At 35.8% G+C, this 15252-nt stretch overlaps 1 protein-coding gene across 3 annotated transcripts in view; it reads left to right on the top strand.

Annotated features, from left to right (window-relative positions):
• Positions 1–2715: 2715 nt before the first annotated feature.
• The window catches only part of LOC124366397, a 29180-nt gene continuing 16643 nt past the window's right edge, over positions 2716–15252 (top strand). The window contains exons 1-2 of one of the 3 annotated variants that reach the window (XM_046822919.1): positions 2716–2981; positions 9583–9852. In XM_046822919.1, coding sequence (XP_046678875.1) covers positions 9592–9852 — 261 coding nt within the window. In that variant the 5' untranslated portion in view covers positions 2716–2981; positions 9583–9591. The remainder of the gene's footprint in view (positions 2982–9582; positions 9853–15252) is intronic. The other 2 variants (XM_046822920.1, XM_046822918.1) reach the window with 2 other exon arrangements.

The raw sequence follows: 15252 nt of genomic DNA, 5'->3' as shown, positions 1-15252 counted from the left end.
TATCTATGGTATCAACATCGTTAGATGTGACGTCACCGAGATGTCAGTCACACTCAGCTGTTTCTAATTTTAGAAATGAGATAGTATGTAGAGACGAGCTCCTCACGCAACAGCAAAATGGGGTGATCGAAACCGGCGGAGAGAAAGAGTGGGGATGGAGGGGCCCCTCCTGCCAAGTACAGATAGCCCGTGTATTGGAATAGTGGAATGAGCAGTCCGCGTGTTCTCGCTCCGTACTCTTCTGAATTTAATTTAGTTCAGTACCTGGCAAACCTATTAACATGTATCACTGTATTTTCAAACACCTTTCCATAGTTTAGTACAGCATACATATATTTAAATTACATTTTTAAAGCTGGATGTTGCAGGATGCAGTATAATTAACTTTATTTCATTAAACCTTGATTTTACAACGTAATTAATGACAGGCAATTAATCTTGTCTACATACAAATAAACCAATACAACGGAGTATCGAAAGACCCAAAAAGACGTAAGGAAGTCTAATGTAACAAAGTAACCTCGTTATTTACAGTGGCGTAGCTAGAAAACATTCGAGGGTGGATTAAACGTCCAGGAGGATTAAAAAGAGCCCTACTCGCAAAATTTAGAAATTTGTTTGTTTACAAGTGAATTCTCAATCTAATGTACTTTTTTAATTTTCTTAGTCACTCAAATGTGATAGTAAGCATTCATGCTTGCAAACATTTAAACTTTTCAAAATATTCGAGACTTGTGTTCTTAGCATAGTAGTTAAATAATGATCTTCAGGGTCTCCAAAAACAAAATCAACAACTAAGTTGAGTTTTTTAATTGAATCTTTTGTATTAAAATGTAAACCAATAAAATTGTTTGTTAACATTACATTTGGTTCATTTCATTTTCCAACTGCCTTAATCAAATAAATATAATTTGTAGGTTACATTACTATTAGTTAGAAATTATTCTATAATATTGCCATATACTATAGATCAGGTCAGCATTATAATTGCGTATTATTATAACACTAATATGTCTACAGAGAGCTTCAATAAAGTGTTGAAATATTTTTATTTGGAAGGAAAACAATGTGCAAAGACTAGATAAAACCTTATGTGCTTAACTACACCTAATTAAGGACAAACTTTTTGACAGCTTAATAAAATTGGAAAAAGGTAAAGTAGTTACAAAACTAAAAATTCTACGTAGACGCTATAAAGAAAGCTATGATATTGCCGACTATAACATCATTACATTGGAAAATGAATGGCAAGTGTTATCTTCTAAAGAACAAGAATTTTATTCAGTAAAAAAGTTAAAGAATGCAACTGCTGTGTACTTTTGTGCTTACATTGTAATTCCTGATTTCATGAACACATATGTTCGTGTATGGACAATAGTATAAAAACAACATGTGCAAGCATATCCATTTGGAGGCTCGCTTACTCTGTAGCAAAACTGATAAATCACCTTTGGAAATGTATGAGAATGGGGTTTTGATAATTGGCATTGATGATGATACGAACTTAAAAGAGCAAGTACTAAAAGAAATTTCGTGTGACAAAAACAACACTCCTAATGACGAGGCTCGCACAAAGAGAATTTACGAAAAAAATGAAATCCTGATGGAATACATGAAAAGAAAAACAGCTACTTCAGACCAAAAAGATTATATTGATAAACATTTCACACAAATGTTAACTACATTAGATGCAATGGCCACTACTGCGCAGATACCAGTTAAGGTAATCCAATAACTTAATGACCAGTTTTAATTAAACAACTACCGGTATTTATTGTTTAGTAGTAAAACTTAAATTGAATTAAATTTAAAACAAGTAATAGCAGCTCAAAAGTATGCCACGCAAAATTCTATCAAATTTATCGACTTTATGTTTTAAGAAGAAGAGTGTAACAGAAGGCAACCAGGCAATACCAATGTTACTACACAGAGACGTTTTCTTTCCACCAAAAAGAACAAAAAAACCCTCGCAGAGAAGCCTCACAGAGGAGAAAAAGTTAGAAATTTATCTAGACTTAAGCATTCTGATTGACAATGGCAGACTTCAATAAATTATATAAATTAGTGTAATTGTAATTGTATCACAAATCTTGTATATTCGTAGCATTAGAGATCAGTAGGATAAATGTAGGACTAAATTATTTTCATCATATGTATTACATAAATATTTCTGTAATATAAGTGTAATATTTCTTACATAAATATAAGTGTTTAAAATCGTAAACCAAACATATACCAATATATGATCTTAAACTGAATTTGTCAGTTACATTACTATAATATAATTAGGAAAATTTTGTATTTATTAATGATGTCACGTGCTGTGTTAGGTATTTAAGTCAGGTAGTTGTCATTGAATTTGTCATATTTCTATAATTATGTTTTTGGTTGAATATTTACTTGCAAGTTTCTTTTTTAATCCCCTTAGTTTATTACAGCTATTACATAACTCTTATTACAGCTTTTGTAGCGTTATTATTAATTTATTTACTACCAATTAAGGACTCCACATTATAATATGTTGCTTTTGCCCTATTAATTTGAATAGCTTTCCAATAGCACAAAAAATATATTTACCGTCGTTTTAAGCCTATATTATGTCTTAGCCTATATCTCACATTTTGTAAAGTGTTTTTGGAGTTATGTTCAGGTTTGTCCGAACTGCTTGGCTCTGACCAGTCGACGAATTTTCGGGATTTATCGGTACTGCTTGGCTTTGCTCGGTTCTGCCCCCACTCATTCTCTCCACAGGTTGCGATCACCCCATATTGCTGCCGCTTGAGGAGCTCGTGTCTGTAGTGTTCTTTGCACTATTCTATCTCCAACAAACAATTCTTATCAATGTGAAGCCGTCTTTATCAATTTGTAACTTATATATTGTCGTTCGAAGTTTTGTCACAAGTCTGAATTAACTGTATATAAGTAGTTAGTCTATTCAGAATATTGTTTCTTTTCCCATGAAGTGCTCACAACCACAAACGGTTCGTATAACATTGTGTGTGGTTAGGTCATTTATCACTGTTTAATTTTTCATATTTTTATAAAATTAGCTTTATGTTACGTTTATATGTTGACGTTTCATACTACCCTATCAGAATTTGTAATAACTTTTAAGGAACTGTATGTCAAATGTTATTTTACAACTTTTTATAGGCCAGCACACTTAACTGCGGATTTTTCATAAGAGTGGACATTTTTAGGTTGTAGATAGACTCCTCAATTCTTGAAAAAAAGAGAAACAAAAACACACACACACACACACTCATATATAAGCCCAAACAATAATACTAACACTAGAGTTATAACAAAAATGCATTTTCAGATTTTACATGTTTCATCATTTTCCAAACTAAAGTTTGAATTCCTTCAATGAAATTTGTCACCTCCTCTGGCGGGAAGAGTTTAGCTATTCTCACTTCTTCTTTATCGTTGTTGAAGAGATTTTCGTCTTGACGGTGCTTCAAGTGATGAAAACGGTAATAATTGCACGGGGCCAGGCAGGTCTATACGGTGGACTATCGATCAAAAAATTTTCATCTGAAAGAGAAATATCTTTTTGGGAGCTGAACAGCAGTGCTTGCTTAAAAGACAAACTTATTGAGCGGTATAAATTTCAGCTGAATGAATGTTATGTTTGTCTCTTCATGCAAAGTTTACAACACATATAAAATTTGGGTAAATCTTAAAATCAGCGACTACCGCTCCAATCGCCGTAATTTTTTTGCATAATAACACAGGTTAATTTATACATAGGTACATATAAAAATCAGTTTTTCGGCATTACAATGTTGGCAATACAAAACACATAAATAACAAGATTTTCGACTATCAAACTAAAAATAATGGCCGACCATGGTCGTTTTGATGAGTCGACAGTAGTCACGTGACAAACAGGAAAGTTTCCGATTGGCTGGGTGGATCATGTGACCTATAGGACGGCTTCGATTGACCGCCAGACGTAAACAAACAAACCCACATGGACAAGGAATAATTAGTGAAGTTATTGACATGGCGTTAGATGGTTCTTGTCACACGCTAAAAAGACCCTAGCTTGCCTATTCAAAACTCAGATCACGCGATGCTTGCCCGCTGTGCTTGCTCTTTTAGAAAAAAAATTAACTCGAGCTTGCAAAGTCCAAGCCCAGATCACGCGATGCTTGCCCGCTGTGCTTGCTCTTTTAGAAAAAAAATTAACTCGAGCTTGCAAAGTCCAAGCCCAGATCACGCGATGCTTGCCCGCTGTGCTTGCTCTTTTAGAAAAAAAATTAACTCGAGCTTGCAAAGTCCAAGCCCAGATCACGCCATGACTGCTTACACACACAAAACTCAGACAGAACTAACGCAGGTTTCATTACAGGCAAAAGATAAGTGGCGCGTGTTTTATCACTGATAAGATAAGACGAGTTTATACTAGAAGTAGTACCTGGACTACTGCCCTACAAACTAATAACACAAAAAAAACGAATAAATGTACTGTCAGTCAGGTTTTTTTTTATTTGGGGGGGGGGAGTAAATGGCTATAGCGATAATCGGGACTATTTTTTTTTTGTGAAATTACGTTAACCTGTGTTAGTATGAAAAAAATTATGGCGATCGTAGCGGTAGTCGCTGATCTTAAGATTTACCAAAATTTGTTATAAAAATTTTAATATATTTTATATATAATTATAAAATATTAAGTATGAGTATTGGTTAGAGAAATGAGCCTATATGGGTCATGTCCTGTACGCAAGCTTGAACTGCAAATTATATGAACGATGGACATTTTAATGTAAAAACATCATGAAATAGTCAAAGTCAAAGCCCAAAATTGTTTATTTACAATTTTGTTAAGAAATCTAATGGTGTCAAAATTGCATAGTAGGTATTTTTCTTGGTCTTGCTTTACATTGCTTATGAGTTTTTCGTTGTAGTGAAGAATTCTTCCAGTGTGTAAAGTGGTCGTTCCATCAGCCAGTCATGCAGTTGTTTCTTGAGTTTCGTAGAGCTGAGGTTCTTCATGGATTCAGGTAGTGCATTATATAGTTTGCGTCCCATGAATGATGGCTTCTTCCTGTATTGTGTGGAGTGGTGAATTGGAAGGATGTAGTCTTTGGCTCGTCTTGTATTATATCGGTGAACATTTTCTTCTCGGTTGTAATCCTGTTGGTATGTGTAGATAATCACAGTGTGTATGTATAGACAGACCACTGTTAGGATTCCCAAAATTTTGAAAGATTCTCTGCAACTCTCTCTTGGTGTGAGATGTGCAAGTGTTCTGATAGCTTTCTTTTGCAGGATTTTAATTCTGTCCAAGTTTTGCTTGGTTGTACCACCTCATACTGACAATCCGTATCTGATGTGAGATTCCACAAGTGCATAGTAGGCTATTTTTGCCATATCTAGTCCTCCAATCCACACCAGTCTTGCCTGACCCTATCTTCTTACTTAGGTTATTAGTGTGGTTGGTCCAGGATAGATCTGATTTTATAGTGATTCCCAGTAGTTTGGTTTCACTTTCAACTCGGAGATCAGGAATTTCTGGGATCTCATCTTGTGGTCGACTAAAGTTGATGCAGATTGTTTTTTGTAGGTTTATTGCCAGGTCATTTTGGAGACAATACTGAAGAGTTTTATTTGTCGATGAGATGATTTCTGACTGAAGGTCTTGTGGGGTTTTTGTATGTTGTATGAGTGTGGTGTCATCTGCATACATTATCGTCTCTGCATTGGTATCATTTATAGGAGATGGGAAGTCATTTGTAAATAGGACAAAGAGAATAGATACAGGGGACTGAGCCCTGTGGCACTCCTCTTGATGATGGTCGAGCACTGGATCTGAAGGAGGTTTTTTCCATTGGCTGTATTTTGTATTCCTACAAACTGTTTGCGCCCTTCAAGATAGCTTGCTATCCAGTCCCTTAATTTCCCTCTGATGCCCAGGGTTTCCAGTCTAATCAAAATTTTGTTATGTCCGAGGCAGTCAAATGCCTTGCTGTATTCAACAAAGACGGCAGCTACGAATTTGTTGTCTTCTAGTTTATCTGTGATTAAACTCAACTAGGCCTAGGCTAGTGCACTAACTGTGGACCTTCCTTTCAGGAAGCCGTGCTGGTGTTTTGATAACAGGTCTTGTTTTTTAAGATGTTCAATCATTCTTATAGCAATTTTTTCTATTATTTTCGAAAATGAGGATTAAAGAGAAATTGGTCGGTAATTTTAGATTTTTGTATTACTTCCTTTTTTATGTTTAGGGTAAATTTTGGATAGTTTTAGTAATGAGGGAAAGTGTCCATGTTCAAATGACTTGTTTATCACCGCTGCTAGAGGGGCAGCTAGTTGCTTAGCACAAAACTTGATAGCTTTGGATGGGACCTCATCTAAACCACATTATAGTTTGGATTTAAGAGAGCTTATGACATCTATGACTTCTTTTTCAGTGGTTGGGGAAAATTGTAAAGTTGCTGAGAACTGTTCGATGGAGCTAATAGGGGGTGCAACACAGTTTAGATCTGTCCTGTTTGTGTTTAGTGTTTCTTCTGTTGTTTCTGCAAAAACTTGTTCATATGCTCAGCTATAAGAGAGGGGTTGTTTTCTATTTTATTATTTATTTCCAGTTTGAAGGGAGTATCATATGTGCGTTTAGATTGTCTCTCTAAATTTATTATGGACCATATTGCTTTTGATTTATTGTCTGATTTGTTTATGTGTTCTGCTGCTGCTGTGCGTTTTAGATTTCTTAATTTAAGATCGTAGGTTTTATTCTTGCTGTCCATTACTTCTTTATCAGCAGCATTGCCAGTCATTCCATATCTCTGAAAAGCATTGAGATAGTCCATTTTTAGGAGTTTTGCCTCTTCATTGTGTTTGACATTGAGCTTAGGGCTTTTTTATTGGGACAAGTGTGATCAAGATTCAACCTTACAATTCGATAGAAAGCATTATACATTCCCTCAGCATCAGGCATCTTGTACACAGTATTCCAGTCTTCTTTTGTCAATTAATTTCTTAAGCTTTCTAGATTTTGTTTATTGAAGTTTCTTCTTAGTGTACTCACTGAAGTTGCCGGGCTCGCTTTTATCAAGTTTAAAAGGCAGGTTTGGCCTGTGTAATCTGATAAGCCAGCTTGGTGAATATTGAATTCAATTGGTGTATCAGGTATATTGGTACATATGCAGTCTATGGATGATTGGGAAGTGCTTGTGATCCGGGTTGCTGGAAGTGGGAGGCGGATTACTCGATACGTTAGTAGTTCATCTTCAACTGTCTATTTTCTGTGTTGTCTGTAAGCCTGTCAAAGTTGACATCCCCCATTAAGACTAATTTGCTTTGCCTCTGTTTGGATTTTATCCAGGATTTCAGCTATCATCTCAATTGCGTGTTTGCTCTGACCTCCTGGTGATCTGTATACTCCCAGTACATAGAGCGACTTTTTGTGATCTTTCCACCAGGGCTGCTTCACATACAGATTCTACACAGTGGTTGGTAATATCCACTGCCTTTGCCTCTATGTCGGTCATTTCGTCAAGATATATCGCAACTCCCCCAAGTTTATGGTTTTCTCTGCTGAAATTGGTGATGAGTTTGTAACCAGAAATTAATGTTGAGCTTAAATTATCTTGATCAAGTCCATGTTCGGTTAATATAAGCAATGAAGGATGTAGTTGATCAAGAAAATGGTTCAGTCTTTCAACTTTCTTAGACAGTCCTCTTATCGTTTGGTGGAAAATTGAGATTTTTGATGTTGTTTTTTCTTGGTGAGGGATGGTTAGTCTTCCTGTGGTTGAAGCTTTTGTCTGCCTTTATTCAGAGTAACTGATTCTAAAAAAGATATATTTGGAGTTGTAGTAGGTGTAGTGGTTGAAAGGGTAAAGTCCTGGCCAATGCAGCTGATGTTGAGGTTTTGTTCATCCCTAAAGAGGTAATTGGTGGAGAGGATGATGTGCTGGCAGTGTTGCTTGGGGTCCATTGTAGTGTTGACATTTCTTTTAAGTGCTTGTTTAAGAAGTCTTCATATGTTTCATTACCTTTAATAGGATTAAAGGTAATTAATTAAATAAAATATATGATTGTAGACCTACTGTATTGGAGATATGTAATGTAATATTTTTGATCCATGATAATGAGAGCAGGATGCAAATCATATTTCATATATATGAATTGTCATAATTCATACAGCCAACCGAGCATCCTGCCCGGGGGTCGAGTTTGTAGTCAAACAACCCGCTCAAAACTTGTAGATGAGACTGGTTATTTGCTTTGAGTAGTTTACTCCTCTTTGCCTGGCAATACTGTGGTTACCTTAGATACTTCAAAAGATGTAGGTAGCCTTCCAATTGCTATGATCTAATTGTGAACAGTCAAAAGCTATGTTCTTACTTTTCGGCCACAGTTCTTCATTAATTCTGGGAAAATGCTCCAGTCGCCTTTCCTCCTGACAGAGTTGTGATTGCCACCTCTAGCTCTTCCAAAGTTAAGTTTCTGGAAAACCTCCAAGGAAGCTTGCTAACTACTCTTTACACCATAAAGCTTGTAGCAAACGTATTTATCAGGGGGTTGGCGATTTGTTTTGTACAGAGCAAAAGTACGCTTCACTGTGTCGCCAGGTTTCTGTTGTATTAGTGCAGTTTTAGTCACAGGTTTGCCAGTAGAGAGATTTTTAATAGAAGCCAAGCTTTCCGGCTCCTGTGAGTAAAAGAAAGTTTCTACGGTTTTTATCCATTCCATGCTTCTCGCTTTAGCCAGGTTGTGGAGCAGGAGATCAGCAGTGACAGGATTCTATCATTATACTCATTGTAAATATTTTCACATTCTGGACTGTACACTTGAATATATTCTTTTCTAAACTCCCTTGGAATTTACCTTTTAGCTGTTAACAATATTAACTTTGTAAAATGATGCAGTAGGAGGAATGAACCTGATACTACGCTTGAGACTTTAGGAAAGAGTTTCTCAGTCCGCCTTGCTGATGGAAATCTTAAGCCTCAGAAATGATCGGATCAGAGGAATTTAGATCCCAACTGAAATCATAACATGGCTGGCTGGAAGTGTGTAAAAGTAACATACAGTTTCTTATTCACAATCACTCACTTCAAACATTGATACGTGACTTCAAAGATCACTCACGTAAACAAAAGCACAAGTCAGGGGAGTAAGCTCTTTGCCACAGAGCTGAGTAGAAAGTACTTGCGTCTTTAGAATCAATGATAAGAGATAATTTGTTATCTTCACCCCAACTGGCAAGACCTGTACGATTGTTATCGTTGGATGTGTAATCCCACTGGATATAGGTTGGGCAAACAATGGAAGCATATTATTTTCCATATTGTTAAAACTACAAATAGACAATTAATATTAACACATCAAACATCAATTCCTTAAACAGATCAAACAGTAGTCATAAAGCTACTACAGTTCCGACTTCTAGTAAGGCAACCTCTGACATCAATAAGTATTAAAAGCGAGGATTATCCATTTGGCATAATCATAGTTGAAAATTTACAAACACAGCACAAAATACAATAAATAAATATTACAAAAATATAATTTATTTACTATATATATATACAATTTATTTATATGTTATGAAATAATTTGTTTCAGAAATAAGCAATGGAGATATTACCAGTGGAAATTGTTGCATCTATCGCCCAATATTTGAGTATTGACGAGTTGGTAACTTGTTGTTCTATCTGCAAAAGTTGGAGAGAGATCTTTGGTTACGATCTCCTCTGGAGGTCACGATGTGACCAATCTTTAGCGGAGTATTTGAGGAAAACTGATAGCATTGTGGAACCTCATTTTGTCTCTCCCCTGCCAGACTCCAGTACCCTTAGCCCTCTTGGGGAATGGAGGCTCAACTACATGCGACAGGTGTGTTTTGTTTAGATGTATACAGGGTGTAACAATAATGTTGGGCTGGCCATTCATTTTCATATTTTATGTGTGATTCTAAGCTAAAAATAAAGAATAACTTTTTCCAATTCCTACTTTGTTTAGCTGCGATTGTTTATTTTTTATTAACAAATTATTATTTCTAAAACTAGTCATGCTGAAGAAACAATTTACGTCATACATTTGAATAGGTAAGAGGAAAATAAAGTGTGTTATTTTTTTTAATATTAACAAAATGGCGTCTGTTGAAAATTTTTAAAGTCAAATAACAAAATATAGTTATAAAAATGTACTAGACACCAATTATTTGGAGAATTTTATTGCAATTCCAACAGTAATAGCTTCAACGAAATCCGTCAAGGCATAAGCGAGGACAACCACTTTAACCTGTTGACGAGTGCGCACGGCATTTGCTGTGCCGCTATGACGGTCCATAGTGAGTGCCTCATTGACCAGTGACAGACCTTTGGGGAGTAAAATAAAAAAACTTTTAAATGTTAATAAACTTATTTATAATAGTTTAAGTTTATATAAAAATACATTGCAGATTGTTAAAAGCAATAATTTCGTTTTAAAACTTTGCTAGTGTGTGATACTGGTCAAAACAAGGATATATACAAAGGGCGACCTCACATGTTGAACATTCATAGCTGGTTTCTTTTCTTCTTTGTCCAGTTCGAGTGGTGTGTTTGCACACATAGCACTGCCTCAGTAGTTTACGCTTCTTTGAATCATTCTGGGGGAGTGGCCTTATAAAATGGCGACCTTGGAGCCGTAGCGGGTCTTGTGTCCCGCCTGCGATCGGGCGTGCCATGTTCTTTCCGTTGTTTTTTGCTGTGAAATGATTTTCTAATAGTTGTCGGATCAGATTTATCCTAAAGTCCATTATATGCAATCTTACAGAAGGGTTTTTTTTCTTCTGGTATTCCTTGAACATGAAAAAAGAGTTCAAAACACAGATGTCAAGTAAATGGTAAAACACTTTAGTTTACTACTTGATGGTTTTTCTTGTCGTATCGTTAAATGAAATCATCATGTCGGATTTGTCTACAGCTCCCATATTTGCATTGTAATTTGTGACACATTTTGGCTTTAGCTTGTTTTCAAATGACCTGGTGTTCATATTAGTCATCTCACTTGTGTCAACTGTAGACAACATTGTCACTGGCATCCTGTCACACCATCTTACTACTAGCATTTTTTCGTTATGCAGAGCTACCACTTCACCTTTCTTCATTTTTTTGGGTAGACATGGTACATTTTTTCTTGTGGCATTCAGTGTTCCACATGCTCCAGTATCTCTGTCATACAACCAAGAAAAAAATCTGGGCTTGAGTACCAATTATCCATGTATAATACATGACTTTTACCCAGGTATGGTTGTATTAGAGTCCTAATTACCTTTGAAGACAACCCACTCTCATTTGTTTGATTAATGTCAACATTAGTGCCTTTTCCTGTGTAAACTATAAAATCTAACACCATACCAGTTTTACAGTCACAGAGCACAAACAATTTTATCCCAAATCTCTTTCTTTTGTTGGGAAGGTATTGCCGGAAAGACAGTCGACCCTTCCACAACATCAAGCTTTCATCTACAACTAAATTTTGAAAGGGATTTAGTACAGATGAAGATCTCTTTCTCAATGTTTCGATCAGTGTCCGAATTTTATACAGCTTGTCACCATCCGTATTGTGACAGTTGTCGTCAAAATGGAGCATTCTCCTTAAATTTAGATATCTGTCCTGGGAAAATATTTTAGAGAAAATTGGTGTTTCTATGAGTGGATCTGTAGACCAGTACTGTTTCAGACAATTTTTCTTCGTGTGAGGCATAAGCAGTGAAGCTGCAATAAAACAAAATAGTTCATCAGTTGTTGTGTCAACCCACTGGTTTAGCTTAGAAAACTGAGAACGGACATCAATAACAGATTCTTTGTAGAATTTATTAGTTTCTGTAGCAATATGATTCACCAGATCATAATAAAAAAATTCATAGAAAGCGTCAACCTCTTTCCATTCATTGCCTACAATCTCATCTGTAATAATAATTCCTGATTTTGAAGAGTAAAATTGCAAATTTCGAGGATGATATTCGCCATTATGCTCCCATTTACAAATAGGGCATGGCTGTGACTGGTCAGTTTGTAAAGGGCTCGTAGGAAGGCTATCATTGTTATAATTGTCAAATTGGCCTTCTGTACTTACGGTTAAGTTTTCAGTAGAAGGTGAAATGTTCTCAAATAAGTCTGTAGCTTCATTTTCAGAGTCACTGTCAGTATACTCTTCATCCGACTCCAACACATCACCTTCACTTATGTCTCTATACAGTTCACATCTAATTTCATCACTTCTGTCAATAAATTCCATGATGCAACTTTAGGCGAACACAGTATTTAAAAAAACAAGTAACATTTACTCTTACGAATAGCACAATGGTGGTGACTGTACAGTAACCTATAACAAGCAGGCTAAAAGCGCGCCAAAGTTCTTAACCTGAATGAAAATATAAAATAGTTTTAAAAGTTATCACCAGGTGCCACCACGATACAGGACTGGCAACACTGTACAGCGACACTATTAGGAACAACTGAAAAGTTCCAAAAATCTCTGCTAGACGTTACAGTAAGTCAGTGAGAACGAACTAACAGTCATTAGTCTGCAACGGAAAATGCCGTGCTCCCTCATATGGGACCAAACGGCAAATGCCGTGCTAAAAATGATATGTTTAGTGCTCCCAGCTTGTTCAAGCGTATGTGTAAGGTGGTCATGCTTGCTTATGCGTTGATGAATTTTGATGAAAAAAATACTGTTGGAGTTGTTATAAAAATTGTAAAATAGTTGGTATCTATTAAAATTTTTATAACCAATGTAAAACAGCTGATAGCTATCAAAAGACCAAATGTTTGCTGCTCACAATCCTGTCCACTTTGCTTTGCAGGCAAAACCTAGAACACTTGCTCGCTTGTTAATCAAACTTCAGTCTTTGAAAATATACTTTCTTTTTCATAAAATATGTCATTAACTATGTCATAAAGCAGTATGAAAATAAGTTTATTCACCACAGTATGAAAGTAATGACTAGGTATTAAAACTAGGAACAAAGAAAACATTTGTTAGATGGTTGATGACAGTAATTGAAAGAAAAGAGGATTTGTTAACCATTTAACTGCTGCACATACATTTCACATGGCAAGCCCTTATTGTTACACGCTATAAGTATATAAAACTCGCCTTGTGCTCTTTGTGTAAACATGCATAATTTAAATTCTCTTGCCTTGTTTTAAATCAAAAGCAACTATTAAACTGAATTAGGGAAATCATTATACATGTTTTACGACAAATAAACGAATTTATTATTATTATTATTATTATTATACTGATTAAAAACAACTGGGGGTTGAGCTCAGAGCCCTGTGACACACCATATTTACTTACATTTTTTTGAGACCAACAAGGCCCTTTGTCTTTTACCTGCAACGGCTGAAGTAAGGTTTGTAAGTTTCATGAACAAAATGTTGTTCTTTATTGATCTTAAATTAGACTTTTGCCATGGAAATTTATGTGAAGGGTTAATTCAATTGAAGTTTTAGTTTAGCTCCAGTTCACCTTCCGTTTATTGCAGAGTCTGGTATCTGACGCCTCCTACCATAGCTACTTAATGTGTAGAAAACTCGGTTACTCCACAATGCTGAGAGATCGTGTCTATCACATATTAGTGCACTCAATTGTGTACCTGATGAGATAATGAGACTACCTTTTTTCCTATTTATAGGTGTCTGCGGAGTTGAAACGATGTAAATGTTTTGTTTTGAGTTTCTTTGTCGTCGATTTCATCTTTGGATCTCTTCAGACGAACATGACTCCAGATACCAGGAGTCAAGTCTGAGACAGCATCAGATACCAGAATAAAAGGAAGGTGAACTGGAGCTAAACTTAAAATTCAATTGAATCAACTCTACCTACCATAGCTACGCTAAGGTGGTTATTGGTAGAAACTTTTCAATAACAGTTCTACCAAATACTTGAATCAGTAAATTAATGGTCATATGGATATATTTTTACTGTTAGATTATCTAGAGCGTACAGTCTTTTAGATCCTCGATAGATCACTTTTTAGATGTCTATACTAGTAGCTTAGTAGCCTGTAATTCATTAGTATTTTTTTTTTATTCTTACAAAAATAATGTATTTTTGAAATTGTTATGTAAAGTTTGAATAATCAATGAAATTTCATAAATTTTGTAACTGCCAAGTCAATAAAACAAATTTGAATTTTAAGAATTATTTCTTCCTTAGCTTGTGAGGTATAGATTTTTTAAGTTGAGATACTATGTGGTGTATAGCAAAGTTAAATCATCTTTATTTACATAAACTTTAAGTTTAGTGATTGCGTCAACAAATAAAGGTTTAGGTCTAGTTGTCTTGTTGGTCTTAAGTCCTCCTTCGGTAGAATTCGTTTAGCGAGTAAAATGGTCGATCCAGTAGCCAGTTCTTGAGTGAGGGTTTGTCTGAAGTGTTTCCAGTCCGTCATTTTCAAGTCTTCAGAAAGTGCGTTCCACATCTTGGCACTAGCATAGCTTGGACTCTTCAGTTGCTGTGAGCCTATGGCGAGGCAGGCAGTTATCAGATGCATGTCTTGTATTATATTGATGCATTTGTGCATAGATCCTTGCTGCCTCTGGTGCTTTGATGTGAACGTGCATCACAGCTTCTAGGATGTATAAATTTACAACAGTTAGTATTCTAAGTTATTTGAAGGAATACCTGCATGTTTCCCTGTATTGAAGACTTCCCAGAATTCTTACAGCTCATTTTTGAAGCACCAGTAACCTTAGTATGTTTCCTGCTGTGGTGCCTCCCCATACGATGGTTCCATATCGGAGGTGTATCTCAAGCAGCTCATAGTAGGCAACTTTTACTGTAACTAAGTCACCTATGCTTTTCACTCGCCGTATTACATACAGTGCTGTGCTGATTTGTTTGCACACAGAATCAATATGTGGAGTCCATGAGAGGTCATCGTCTATGGTTATACCTAAGTATTTAGTGGAAGTAACTTCTTCTAATTCAGTCAGCCTCCCTGTATCCTCTTTGTATTTTCCTAGTACTAACTGTTTTTTTTCCTTTCATTGACAACCAATTCATTTCTATGGCAATATTAAATGGCCATGTTGAGTGCTATAAATGTGTTTACTTCGAGATCTTTTGGTAATTTTTCTCCTAGTAATAAAACTGTGTAATCAGCATACATAAGTCCTTTACTGTAGTCTTGTATATAGTTAGGAAAGTCATTTGTGAAGAGGATGAATAAAACTGGACCCAATACTGATCCCTGTGGGACTCCGCGTGAGATAAATTTAGGTACTGATCTTCTTT

Source organism: Homalodisca vitripennis, chromosome 7 (genome assembly GCF_021130785.1).
Source record: "Homalodisca vitripennis isolate AUS2020 chromosome 7, UT_GWSS_2.1, whole genome shotgun sequence".
NCBI lineage: Eukaryota > Metazoa > Arthropoda > Insecta > Hemiptera > Cicadellidae > Homalodisca > Homalodisca vitripennis.
This window is presented reverse-complemented; position numbering and strand designations above follow the sequence as displayed.